Consider the following 15,063-nt stretch of genomic DNA (forward strand, 5'->3'; position numbering starts at 1 on the left):
GGAGAATGCACAGCTGCATGTAAACAAGAATATTAGTGAAACATTTGATTTCATTAACCATGTAAACAGCTCAGCAGGATTGTCCTCTTTAGAATATGGGCAAAAATTGAATGTTTCATGAGAATGTGTTTTTTTTTTTTCCTTTTCCAAAACATCAAGCTGCTTCTTGGGACAAACAAGTTGAGTGTGTTTTACTGTGTAGTATTGACTTAAATCAATCAAATGCACTGGTTGTGTTTTGGACCGTTTCTGTCAAGTCTTCCTTTATAACAATGGACCCCAGTTAAGGCAAGAAAAGATGTGGCGAGCCTTGTTTACGGTAGATTTTAAACCCCTGCTTGTCATTTCTAAAACCTATTAAAGACTTTCCACTTCGAGATGATAATGGCAGTTACTACACATCAGCTCAGAGTGACCACAGCTGCTCACCAGCATAGCAAGAGGGATACTTTTAATTAGATGAAAGGTGGTGATGTGAGATAAAATACTGACAGCGACGCACAGTGCGGCGAGCAAATATGTGCCAGCCACAGTCTCCTCATTCAGATTCTCTTTCTGCCTTCAACCAGCGCTAGCATCTAATGGAAGATAATGTCTCTGTTTATCATCATGTCAGGATTGTGTGGCTTGTCTCCAGGAGGAACATGCCAACGTATTGCCTTTGAAGTGTTAATTGGATGCGCTGGAAGCCATATTTGTTTTTAGATTACAAACAAATGAGTGTGTATGTGTTACTCTTAGATCACACACTATCAAAACATAATGCTCAATTTTACCTTAAAGTATGACTCCTGTTTTCAGAATTCAGTGCCTGCATGGCTGCGTCTTTTGCTTTGATAGTTTGCAGATGAACCAAAAAATAATCCCTCTGTTGTAGTGTTTCTCTCCCTGAAATAAAGTGATGAAACTCAGAGGCTAAAAAAAATATAATGCGCTGAAGAGCTTACAGGAGGTGCTCATTGAAGGACAGTATCTCTGAGATTTCTTTCCAAATTATAGAACATTGGTCAGTGTGTCGAAATTGACTTCTCTAATTCAGGCTGACTTTTTCCAATAATGGCACTGAGTTAACTCAATCTAGCAACAGACAGCTCGATGAATTGCCCTGTCAGTCACTTGGAGTTTTGCATTTGCAGCTAAACTCTCAAGCTGCTCAGCTGTAACACAATTAAGCGGCGCGGAATGAAAATCAGTGTTGTTCTGAGAACATTTGCAAGGGACACGTAAAGGGTCCAAGTGCAGCAAGGGGATCCAAGGAGACAGTGGGAGATTAAAAAGGGAGAAGTAATGAGAAAAGGGTGTGTGTGTGTGTGTGTTTTGGGTGGAGTAATAGAGGACAGATGCGAAAAGGTGGTAGGGGAATTAGAATAGCATGCAAAGACAAGTTAGCTACTCTGCATCCTACCCACCTAGGGTGATCTCTGTCTGCATGGGCATGGACAGGGCTGGATGCTTGACTTCGCAGCTGAACAGGGCATCATTATCCAGCTGAGGGTTGAGGGTCCAGGTGAGTCGGGCCTGCACCACAACGGAGCCATCACTCTGGGGGATGTTAGTGTGGCTGAAGTAGTAGAGAGGGTCTGTGCTGTGCACCCAGCGGGGGAACTCCCGGCTCACCACCGTCTCTGGGATGACCTCTGTCGCAGGGCTGGGCTCGTAGGACTGCTGGCCTTGGGTGTGGACACGCTGGGGGCTCTCTGTGTACAGACGGGGCACCCGCCCTTCGGGGTCCAGAAGGGAGAGGGAACGCTGCATTTTGGTGTCATCGAGGTCCCTGCTGATGAGCGGCCTGGCTCCTCTCACGCCCGCTGAGCCGCCACCCTGCTCACTGGAGGATTGAGTGTAGGAGATCACCTCTATCAGCTCGCCATCACGCTTGAAGTACACCTAAGGCAGAGCAAGGAGTATTGAATTAGAGTGAGAAGTAGACGGAGAGGAGAAACACTCTATGGAGAGACCATTAATCTCCAGCAGAAAAAAAGGGCGAGCAAAGAGTTTTCCATTTGCACATCCAGCAGACAAAGAGAAACATTAGCATTCATTTGATGTCTGGTTTCTGGCCACCTGGTCAACATAAGTCCAATATTCACGCTTCTTTTAGCTCTGTTTTAGTTGCTATCGACTCCTGGATACAAAAAATCTGGATTTTTTTTTAGAAGATAAATGCTCAGCTAGTTGCTAACTTTGTCTGTCTGTCTTTTGGTGCTCAAAGGTAATGTAGAGTGCGTTTGCTGGGACTTTTCCAGGTAAAAAACAAAACTAGAATTACTGCCTCGCAGTTGTACGCCTCCGTCAACCAATTGTGTTGCAGATTACATCCATGTTTGTCCAAAATTGCATCACTTTATCATTTTATCCTATTAGACATTTGTGTAAAATTATCAGCATATGAGTTCTTGAGTAATAGCCAAAAACGTGTCTTGTGAGGTCACGGTGACCTTTGACCACCAAGATCTAATAAGTTCAACCTTGAGTCAAAATTAGTTCAAGGCCTTCCCAATATGTCATGACAATGGGACGGACGTGAGGTCTCAGTGATCCTTGAGTCCAGCTGGATGTTTGTGGCAAATTTGAAGAAATTCGCTTAATATGTTTCTGAGATATTGCGGTCAAATAACATAAACATGAGGTCACATTGGCCTTGACCTTTAACCACCAAAATCCAATCAGTTCCTGTTTAAGCACAGGTGGACATTCATGTCCAATTTGAAGAAATTTAAAAATTTCAGTCGGACGGAGGGACGGACAACCCCAAAACATAATGCCTCCGACCATGGCTGTAGTTGGCGTGGATGCATAACAATCATAAAACATGCTCCGTGATCTGCACAGTGGGATGGGTTTTGTCTGTAGGAGGGACATCTTTCACACTACACATGTTGTCCCATTCGGATTTAAAAGTGCTGATTAGTGCAGCCTTAAAGAATTGATTTTAGAATTGGCTCATCTGCTGTGTTAGGCCTGTAGTATGCATGTGTTTGTGCTGTGTTTTCTCACCATGTCATTTCCATCTCTGGGCGCCTAATCTCCTGACAGGGAATTCATACTCCCATTTCAGCACATAGCCTCCAGATATTTGCATTGAAACAAGGTTGTATAGTAGTGACTGTCTGACGTGTTGCTGTTTTGCAAACAGATTTTTGTCGTCGTTCTTTTGAGGACCTTTGGTCATTTGAATTCAATTTGCCAAAGATCAAAGAGTTATTATGGTGCACACTGCATTTCACTGCATTGTTTGAGGTTTTTTGTGAAGAGATGGTTGAAGCATGCTTTAATATGGTGCCACCTCTAGGGCCGATGCCTCGAGTGGGCAAACAGCAATAATGATTATAAACAAGTGAGGATAAGACCAAGCTCCTGAGGAATAACTTCATATGATATCCTCACATTCAAAAAAAGAAAGGATAGAATCTGTAATCCTTGGACTGCAATACAAGCTTTATTATACATGGCCCTTTCTGTGAAATATGCCTTTAGAGTGGCAAAAAACATTTATTTCCTTGTCAAGTTCAATTCCGATCAACAATATGTTGTACCTCAGGACACGTACACAGTATTTTCAATTGCACTGTGATTAATCCAGAATTTATTTACAAATGTAGGATTTCATGTTAGATGAATACGGCCTGGTTGACAATGCGTAAGTCTTTTAGGTTTCACTCAATGTAACCTTTATTTTAGCAACTCTTTTTGAAAATACTGATGAATGGGGACTGTCTGTGTGCCCCCGCTTGTTGCCGAGGTTATGTTCGCAAAGGCAGATGCCACATCATTATATTACAAGCTGTGTTGTGCTGCTGGGTTGTATCATAGTATTTATGGCCAACTCTAAAAAAAAAAAACTTTCTAATGCCTGCCATCCGAGCAGGCTGGTACACATCCACAATGGGCTAAGTGACCTTGCTCAAAGGCGTTCTGCAGTACTGCTTGTCACCAGTACCATGGATTACAAAACAAAACGAAGCAAAAAAATAACTAAACTACTCGTCTTGCAACAACCTGCTGCTCCTGCCAATGAGCCATGAATTGCTCTATGGCCCCATCTACCTGCACTATATTTTCAATACAACGGTAGGGTTTCAAACAAGCTTTTCCTCTAAACTTTAAGTTAGTCGGTTCATTTAGCACTGTGACTGTTGAGGCTGAAGCACAGCGGTTTTAATTAGTTATTTCATTAGAGGAAAAATAACATTTGAGTACTTGCCATGGATGTTTTACCCTTTTCCATCTGAAGTCTGATAATAAATGGTCCTTGTTGGAGAAAATCTTAAATCTTAAATCTGTGCAATCTATTGTTAAAGATGACTAATGACTACACCTACAAGTACAACCTTAGTTTCTTAATCAGAGCACAGGTGCGATGTCTTGTTATGAGGACAAAAATAAGAAAAGCTCCTCGAAAGGGTAAGTGTTACTAAGGTTCAAAAGACAAGTTATTACCCTCCGCTCCACACATTTCTCAGTAGTTAAGGGGCACCACTTAACTACTTAAGGTGCAGGTTGTATTCTTATATGCTTCCACCTCTCTAGAAACATGCCTATTGGTAAGAAAAATCCATTCGAGCTCACATCTTTTCCATAAAGAAGCAAGTGTATCGATTGTAGCCCAGCATAGCATATAAAGCTAATTTGCAAATGTAGTTCCACAGACTATCACATTTTCCTCTGTTGAATTTTCACAATGTGGGAGCATTCAATACCCATCACCCTTTATCTGCATTTACCTAAGGTGCTCTGTAGAGGCAGGGCTTAAAATCCAATAGCTGCTAACTCCTACAGCTACTCGACAACTCGCAAAGAGAAGATGCCTTTTCACTGTGTATTAAAACAGCTCATTAATTATCACAGCAGGTGGAGGGAGCGCAACGTGGATTAGAACGCTCCATGCACCTGTTCCGTTGCTTTTGTTGGACAAAATGGTGTGGGTACACACTAACACCTGGTTGGCTGTGGATTGCTATAATAGGGAATTAATCATGTAAGCCCAGATAACTGATTTGTTTCTATAAACATTGAAAGAGAAGTGAATTCATTTAAATAAAAGGAATGTGGTACATATACATGTGCAAAGAGCCCCGTGTTGCATGCTCTGAAGAAGTACCTTTGTTGAGGTGTTACCTCCAGCTAAATATCAAGCATCAGTTTACCTACTCATCTCACCATGAATAAATATCTTTCTTTGTCACCTGTCTGCTTGAGGTATAAGAAAGGGAGTCAATTAATGTTTCATCATCGACGTGAATGAATGGGATAACAGATATGTAGCTGCAGGGAGAGAAGTGCTATTTCTGTCAGTATCTTGCAGTTCTGCTCCTTTGTCATCTCACCTTATATTACTAGGAAGAAGATCACATGTGGAAATACAGACACAGACTTGAATAGACATATGAAGAAGTTAGAGAGGTTGAGTGAATATTTGTAATGTTGTTCGGTGATTATGTTAAGAGTCTTCCAGTCTGCATTCATTTTGATTTATGACCACTCTACCACTTTGTCAAGACAAAGTAACATAGTAGACACACAGTAACACATCAACAGTTTACACCCAAAGCACAAAGAAAACCATGTGACACATGCAACAATTAATTTGTGTTTATTATGCAACTATTTAAATATGACATGGACAATTTTCTTGAAATATAACTACAGTGAAATTGAAAATACACGATTGTTGAACAAAATCTCCCTTTACTTATTTAAATGTCGTTGTCAAAGCCACCCGGGAGCCATATTTTCAAGGTGGAAATCTGTAAATAAAACAAGTATTAGAAAGTTTTGAACGTCTTTTCACCGGTGACCATCTTTCAACGGAAAGATGCTCTCTGGGATATAAAAAAATGAAATAATTATTTATATTGTTTGTATATTGCTGTAAGCCAAACAGCAATGTTTTGACTATCTTCTTATTTGTACATCACTTTGTTTTACTCACTTCGTATCATGTATCGTGTATCGTGTGAAATGGCCTAAAACTCAATTTTAGAACATTGGGCTACAGCGACAGTCCATAAAGACAGTCTCAAACATTAACTTAAACGCATGTTTATATTTGCTGTTGGTCTATGCTACAGGACGCTACAAGCTAACATGCTAACGCTACAAGCTAACATGCGGACGCTACAAGCTAGCAGCCTCGCCAGCATCTTGAGCAGCATACAATTCTACTAATGGTGCTAATTTTGCTTTGCATTATTGGGATAAAGTAGTTCAAGTACTTACAAGCCTCACGTTTATTCCTTCAGCTCGTTCACTTCGCTCCGCAAGTCTGGTGTCAAGTTTCCAGACCAGTGTATCTTTTTTAAAGTTGTAGAAGCGGTCTGAGCCAAAGTTCCTGTGCATGCGTGTTCCAGCATTAAACACACACTCGTATTTTACATGAACGTACAGACAGAATATACACTGCTCTCATTAGGATGTCCTGGGAGCATCTTGTTGGCAGCATACAGTTTATAGTTCCATATTTATAATGTTTTATATGAAACATTAAATGCATCCAAATCATGTCTTCGTGTAGACCACATTTAACCGACTGCTGTAATCTGACTTTGGAGAAATATGTTCACATTAACAAAAACGTTGAAATCCCAATAGGTGCTCACCGGGATCAGTTCAATGAGAGTACTTTTACTGTGCTATTATATACAGTATATCAGGCTCAAAAATACCAACTTGTGAAAAGGCATTAAAAAAATGCCGAACATATCATGAATGCAGCTCAGCAAGGCCAGGGTTTGACATCTTGCTGTTCAAATGTATTTTGAAATGAAACAGAACAGCTTAGAGCAGCCGGATGAGACAGAAGAGAGAGACGTGTGGACAAAGGTCCCTCGTCCTTGGCCGGACTACGTGCAATTTGCCCGAAAAAATTGAGTCACCACGACCCTGTATCTTTGTAAATATTAACATGAATCAATCTACAATTCATCTTTGAATCTGAGCACAATTAAGGAGACATCTGTCATCACTGTAAACTTGGTCTGTTTTCCTTGAAGCTACCGACTAATTTGCTAAAATCTCATTTCCCACATTTTGCTTGTTTGACAGGCAGAGATAACAGAGAATGTGTCACTTCTTTTATACCGTTCAAATGGGAGAGCAAACACTGATTCATTTCCACAAGTTATTATAAAGCTGCCAAAATAAGACCGAGGATGTCTCTCACTGTGATACACATCTCCAACAAATGGTAGCATTTCACAAAGTAACATGGGCACTTTTGTTGGGTGCTGCGTTAGGAGAGTTACCTTTCATGTGATCATTCGGCATCTATTGTCTGTTGAAAACATGTTTTTATGTTGTACAATAAAGTAAAGATGTTGTTGAATCAGAATATTGTCACACAACATTTTTTATCTTTTAAGATGTTTTGGAATACAGTTGAATCTTAAAAATGTCCCAGCGTGTCCTCTCAGGAAATCATAAAAGGTACTGTGGAATGTGCAAAATGGCCACATTGTCTTCAATAAACACATTTGCTTGTCAGGTGATACATTTTACTGCTGTATGACTTGGAAAGAAGTGCCTGTTCTCATGTAAAAATGGATTTTGTTCGTGTTTTTGGCATTGCTGTTGTATTGTTCTCTTAAAGGCAGTCTCACTGCACGGAATAAAGAGATTATCAATCATGCCTCTGTTCTAAATCCCCAAATACTTCATAGTCCAATATGTGAAGACAATGAAATCAGAAACAAACCACTTACTTCATTCTGGAATGAATTAGCACAGAGGAAAAGCAAGATGTAATTCTAAGCAGTAGCCCATACTCAATGCCACAGCAGTGGTGAAATTAAGCTGGGATGGCATGAGAAGGGTTTTGCGTTTTTCCTGTGAATAGGCAGTGATGAAAGCACCTGCACTCTGCACACTGCCAAGCCGACCCCATCTCATCAACATCTCAATTCTGAATCCTATTGAAAATGTAACAATCATAAGTTGGTCCATATACACCTGCGATTAATCACAGCGTTGTCAAAAGGACAAGAAAGTTATTTGTAAGGTGACATAATGATTCAATGAGAGTACAGAGGCAAGAGAACGGGTAAGAGAAAGAGGAGAGAGAAGGATCCTGGCCATGACTTAATCAGCTTTCCTTCTTGTTATTAACTGTCATTATCCTCTTCTTTTCAATCAGTGCTTGCTTGTGCTCTGAGGATGTTCTCGTGAGTGGCACTGGGAAGCTATTATCGATATGTCACCAGCTCGCTTCAGTGACATCAGATGGCGACAGATCTTGAAACATAATAGCAAACAGTTTTACCACATGCAGTCCATTATATTCAGATGTTTCAAATCGGCACTAGGGGAATTTGGCATGTTGGGTGTCTCAATTTGAAGAACCAAGAAAGAGCACAAAATGAGCCAGAAGAAAAGTAAAGTAGAAGCTGCATTTATTATTAGTGACATGCAGCAGTAGCAGTGTTAGAGAAACTTAAAACACTAAAACATAAGCCCGAATTTCAGTCAACCTTTTTCTAGACAGAGACCTCATTTACAATATCTATCTATCTATCTATCTATATATATATATAGATATATAGATATATATATAGATATATCTGGAAGAGAAATAGGGCCTCATAAAAAATGTAAATTGCCCTTTTAAGTGAGGTAAGCTTTCGATTGTTCTGCATGTTATTCCATTAGGCAAGTGCACAAAGAGAAACTGGATTTTCCAAGCTCAGTAAAAACAACCAGCACCTGCAACATAATCTAGTCATTTGAACTTGTTCGATAGAGGCCCACATTAAAAGACAACAAAGAAGCAATGTAAGGGGGTAAAACAAACTGAACAGTAAGGGCCTCATGAATAAATAAAACCTAGTGTTTATCACATCTCAAGTTCCTTTACGTCGGCCATGTCTGGGCCAAAAACTTGCACTTGAACAAACCTCAAAGACGACAGACAACGGCCAACTACCACGTATGCTATGCGCCTGCAAGAGAGGAAAAAGAACCCCATACCAGTAGGTGGCAGCAGTCTGTATTTGTCACTCAATATGGGAAACTGGAAGATCTAGGACTGCCAATATACAAGCCGTTGTTATGATACATACATGAAACAAAGCAGTGTTTGCCAACCATTTTCACACCACTCTCACTCACCACTTTGCCTCATTCCAGATGGCCATGTCGTTGTGAACATATTCGTGTATTTGAATGATTAGATGAGAGGAAGATAAAAAAAAAAATTGGCCGATGGCTGACCTCAACATACAACTCACAATGATGAGTATTATAATTATCTCCAGTAATAAATCCTAGTATGGAATGATAAACAGCATCCTAGGGGGTCGGAGTCGCAGCTGAAGCATTGGATGTTGAAATGTCTCCATAATCCAGGACTGATTAGAAAGTTGCCTCGATAAGCATCCTTTTACAAATAGGGAATATAGTTTATCTTTATGATGGGCCCTATTGAATTCATCAAAAGAGAGCTGATGTTTTTTTAGGTTAAAAGAAAGTGTTGCATTCAAAGATGTTACAAGCATTTGAGGTTCTTATTTCCCTGCACACACACACACACACACACACACACACACACACACACACACACACACACACACACACACGTCCTTCTGCATTTGTGAGGACCCTCCCCTAAACCTGAACTCAGCCTTCAACAAAATGCCCAACTCCAACCCTTACCGTAGCGTTTGAAGAAGTGAGGACTGGCGACAATGTCCTGACTTGCCAAAAATGTCCTCACTGTATTGGATAAAAACTTGTTTGGGTCCTCACTATGTAGCAAGAACATGAATACATACACACAGAATTTGGATGTTGCTCATTTCTTTTTTCAATCTGTTAATTTATCAGTATCTATTCATGAAAAATCAAAGTACGACAGGTAAAAATAAATATAAATATCATTATGTGAAAACCTGAAGATAAAAATAACATTTGCTGCACAAACACTATGTAGCTTCACCGCTTGTTTTGTCTTAATTACTTGAAGGGATTCTTGCTGATCTGCAGCATAATCAGCTGCTCTTGTTCTCCCTACCCATTTTTCTTCTCACCCTCTATTAACAGCAGCCATTTTTTTAATAGTGCTTGCAACGAGAGGACCCTGTTTGGCTGAATTCTTGCAGCAGGAAATAGAACATCTTTTGATGCCTGTGAACATGAAATGTGGGTAAACTTATATTAAAATGACCAAAACTACAAAGTTGGTAATCTTGAGAAACCAGCAAGAGTAAGCTTTATTTTGAAAAATCCAACTGAAAAAACCTGGGCAGTGTTGTCAACTCTTGTAGCAAGCAGCACTTAGTTGGTCAATCTGGCAAACAAGTCACCAAGTCTGCAACACCAACAGCCCTTCTTGTCAGACCTTGCTGAGTTTCAGCTCATTGTTTACCTGTCCGGTCACAACTTCACTGCTTTGGTTCACTCCCACTGCTCTCAATACGTTAACAGCAGCCGCAGCACTGTAAGCCTGCACTGTCTGCTCAGCGCCAAGTGTCAGACAGACACAGTTAGCCAGATATATTTGCCCCAGGAGTTCAGGAGTTGGCAGAGACCAGAAACAGAGCTAAAAGAGAGTAAATATGAGAGTACTAATTATCGGGTTGACCCAAAAATGACCCAAAATGCTTTGTATTTTCTGGATGTGTAAAAAGAAACTGTTTGCTAAAAAGTTCAAACAACCCCTTTTCACTTCCAACTCGTCAAATACTGAAGCTTGGTCAGTGCCCCTCTGCGTTTGATACCAACACACAGAGGCAACCTTTAGAGCCTGTATGCTACTCACCGCGCTTTCAACTAACTCTAATTTAAAACCATCAAGTCATTATTAGAAGGTCAGAGCAACTGATGTAGTATAACCTCTTCAGCCCCTAGCCCTATTTTTAGCCCTCTGCTCGAAAATGATACCCATACTAAGGAGACCACAGTTCTATAACTACAAGGTCTATTTTAATAATTTGTGACGCTATAATCAGTTATAACACTTGTGAGATTGTTTAGATGGGTAATATTGTGTATATGTTGCTGGTTAATATAGTAAATGAAGATATTACACAGCTCAAATTGAAAATATTCAGGTTCACCTGAAAAAAAGCACTTTTATTGATATGTTTTTGAAATAATGCAGCTGGCTGCCCCAAACTCTCCCAAATCATAGCACCACCGATCAGTAGTTGCTGAATAAAGGTTGGCTGGGATAAAGTGAAGAATAAGAGGCTTTAGTACAGAGAGGTCACGCAAGGTCATCATTTTCGAACCAGCTGTTGCAGCTCTTACATTGTACTTTTATATACTATATAACCATATATTTCACTTTTTTAATCACTCATATTATTCAATACATCCAAATACAGCTGTTAGGAATCATTTTGAGATTCCTAACATCATCAGAGCCCGTTTCTGGCTGTCATCTATAGGATTTTCTCAGTTCATGTGTGTGTATGGGGCTGTAGTTCAGCCTATCCGGTCGATTTCAGTCAATAAGCCCTCCTTCAACGCGTCAGAGTGTCAGGAAGGCGGGTGCCGAAGCGGGTGTTGATTGACACAACTTTGAGACAGTAAGGTTGCAAGAAGTGCCGCGTATCCCCGAGCATAAAATTCCATTGGCCGAAGGTCTGACCACTGGCCCGAGGTGGGTTGACCCCCCTTCTACCGGAAACAGCTCGGCTGTAAACAGGATGCACTTGGCGGACATGACAGTAGCTCTGAAACGGATAATTTTCGATGTTTTTGTGCTAATATTTCATAAAACCTGTCCAAAAACCAAGGATTTTTTCTGGTGAAGACCACTGACCTGTTGCCTTTGTCCAGTCACAGCTTTCTACTGGTTTCACGGAGAGAAGAACCGAAGGTATTTGTGTTCTCTGTCTGATGCTATTGCTAAACGATGTACGGATTAGCCGCCTAGCCGCTAGCTTCGTGGTGCAAAATCGATGTGCAGTTAAATATGATGGCGATTTATTTATGTCCTTTTATGACACGTTTTCTAGATGCTTATATTAGTAGTCTATAGTTGTGTTTGGAGTGTGTAAAAAGTGACTTATATGATAGTGTTGCCCATACGTAGCTTTTTAATCCGGTAAAAAAAAATTACAATTCCACAATATTTAGCAAACAATAAATCCATTTTCCGGACAACATTTTCAGGGTGCCTGAACCCCGCGAGGACGCCGGCGTCCTCGCGGGGTGTAGGAGGATAAAGAGCAAGAAAGACCGCAAAGACCACTGTTTGGGGCCCGTGTGAAACCAAGTCAACACTGACTTGTTTTACTTTGCTTAACTACGGAGCTTTATTGTTTTAAGTTTATTTTGAAAGAGACGCTCTGCATGTTAAGAGCGGGAACTGACACAGCGTCCCAGACACATCCAAAACTGATGCTAAAGGGGTACTTAGGCGTCATAGTTTGAAGCGTAGGGCCATTGATCACGCTGTCGGTGTTTCACCATTTGGGTGTGAGAATGTGCTGGTTGGACTTCAAAGGTGATATGCCAATGATCTGTTTGTAATTTGTTTTTGCTGCCCTCAAATGGCCAAAAAAAGCTATTGCAGGTTATACAAAATGATTCATGACGTTCACTCAGTATCCCTTGTAAATCTCATAATAAAGAATGATGAATGACTTGAGATATGTCACATATGCAAGCTGAAGGGCTGAAAATACAGTAAGTACAGAATTTGTTGATCCCAAATCCATGCCACATGAAGGACAATCTTTATATTCAGTGCATTAAGGAATTCATTCATTGTCATCTTTGGAAAACTAGAGTAAAACATACTTTGGTATATCTGGAAACAAAGATACTTTAAAATAAGACATAATACAGATTAGTCATATTTAGCTGGCTCAGTAAATAAGGCCAATTTATTTTGTAAGTTGTGAGCCACTATTAAGACCAGGCTTGCAATGATATGACATTGAAAATAAGCTGACAACAGCTCATTTTGCAACAAGCCGCGGGGCAGCAGCACCGACAAAGACTAAATGAGTTTCATCAAAACGCAAAGGGAGCCATTTGAAGTTGCAGTCACACAACTGGGACAAAGCAGCAACATCCAAGCAAATACTTACAGACCTTATAATGAGGTTTTGTTATGCTGCATGACCGTGGACAACAGCATAAATATAACAATTGGTCACTGTTTGAATGTGATATTTGTGCTGGTTCCTAAAACATAATCGGGATCATGTCAATTGCAATAAGTTATAATGATTAACAATGACTCCATAATGCTTTTATGTTGTAATTGCCCTTTTTGCAACCCGTTGTTAACTTTGACAGGAGCTTTGATTAAGATTTGACAAATCCTCTGGCAACATTTAACTAGTTTGCTACAGAGCTAACCCGCTATGATATAACAGTTCAAATTTAGATAACCAAGCATAGTAAATATACCAAACACAAATATGAAAGCAAGCTCTACTTCTCAAAGGACTCTTTTTTTTCTTCCACGAATTAATATTTATTTTTCTATTGCTACTGGACCACAGTATGAGATCTAAAACGAGATTAAAGAGGAGAAAGGTTTGCAGGGCTGGGGAGCTGAGTGAGACTGTACTTCTAAAATCTATCCATGAAACCTGTCAGTTTGTTTGCTGGGTTTTGATTGAGACCAACGGTACAAAGCAACTTTGACGGAGCCGTGATCAACTCCCCACGGAGACAAAGTAACTTCTCAAGTTGAAAGTGTTATATTTCTCAATTTCCTTGGATCATGCAGATTTCTCTTAATATCTCTTAATATCTTGCAAATAAGTGCAAACACTTTGTCTGTTTGCCTAAAAAATATCATATGATAGGGCAAATTAGTGACCTTGAAATTAGTTTCCATCCAGGCTCCAATAGTTTTCTGGCTCATACAATGTTTAAATTATAAGTAAACCACTTCCATGCTGTGAGAGCACTAGGAACGTCAGACTCACGGTGCTAACGCAGGTGTTTTCACTTATTGGCTAATCACACCTCTTCTTGGGACTGTGTGGGTGTGTACAAACTGTGCTTGACGATAATCTGACTCTCCTGTTGGTTTTGTTTCATCTGCCAGAGTGGAACAACTTGTACCTTCATGATGTTTAACAAAAAAGAACAACACAAATGAAGTTTGGTGACTTTAGCAAACTTATCTCTACCCGACTTCAAACAGAATAACCGAGAACACATGCGGTGTGTTTCTGTTTCTCTGGTAAAATAGAATTGTTTAGAAAAAGCCACTTTGAAGATAAAAAAAGAGCCAATCTGAAGATGTAGGAGACATGTCTTGTTGTTTTTAGAATGATATTGGATTCAGTGTTTCCTTTTAGATGACTGTCCAGGAGATCCAATGAATGCATTTTGTTTTAAAATGGTTTTGTCTGGCTGCTGAACTGAAATCTTTAGTGTGATGAAGGTTCACTAAATGAGTTTCTTATGTGTCGCGGACACAATGGCAACCCACAAAGCTCATTATTTTTAATTAACGTCATGATTTTTGTTCATCATTGTCTCTTTTACTGACTCTGCAAGATGTGTCAAATAATCTGCTTTTTATGATACTTGAGCTGGGTTGCACTAACAAGGATGACTTTTTTAAATTCATGGTTAAACTAACCCTAATCTCAAATTAAATTCAGCCTTGATCCAAGTATTCTTCATGTACTTATAAAATCAAACTTCTCGGAAGAATGAGAACAAATTTAGATTCATGAGATGATAGAATTATGGTTTGGTTTATGAAACAGATTGTACTTTCAGATTGTATTGATACTTAAAATGTAATAATAAGACTGCTGGATTGAATGCCATGAGCTGTCTTTGCAGCACAAGGCTTCTTTGCATTTTGAGTCAATATTAAAACCTTTCAATACATCTCACACAAAAGATCTTTTTTCTGCAATGTGCAAATATGGTGGTGAATGGAGCGGCCAAACAGTCTTTTATTTTTGGATTTTTATCTCAAGTCAGTGACTTGGATCATTTGCTTGCTGAGTCATCGACAAAGGTAGTTATCAGCAACGTGACATGGCCATTAACACAGTGGCAGTCTGGGCTTACTGACCGGCTGAAACCTTTCAGGATCTCTTTTCCTCCATTAAGCGTTGGAAAGAGGATCCGGCAATGCTG

General features: G+C 39.9%; 1 protein-coding gene across 2 annotated transcripts in view; it reads right to left on the bottom strand.

Annotated features, from left to right (window-relative positions):
- igsf21a (immunoglobin superfamily, member 21a) overlaps positions 1-15,063 on the bottom strand; it is a 176,657-nt gene that overhangs the window by 15,640 nt on the left and 145,954 nt on the right. For both annotated transcript variants that reach the window (XM_031871720.1, XM_031871718.1), the window contains exon 6: positions 1,410-1,887. In XM_031871720.1, the coding sequence (XP_031727580.1) occupies positions 1,410-1,887 (478 nt within the window). The remainder of the gene's footprint in view (positions 1-1,409; positions 1,888-15,063) is intronic.

The sequence above is a fragment of the Anarrhichthys ocellatus genome, unplaced genomic scaffold (genome assembly GCF_004355925.1).
Source record: "Anarrhichthys ocellatus isolate YVR2014 unplaced genomic scaffold, GSC_Weel_1.0 scaffold60, whole genome shotgun sequence".
NCBI lineage: Eukaryota > Metazoa > Chordata > Actinopteri > Perciformes > Anarhichadidae > Anarrhichthys > Anarrhichthys ocellatus.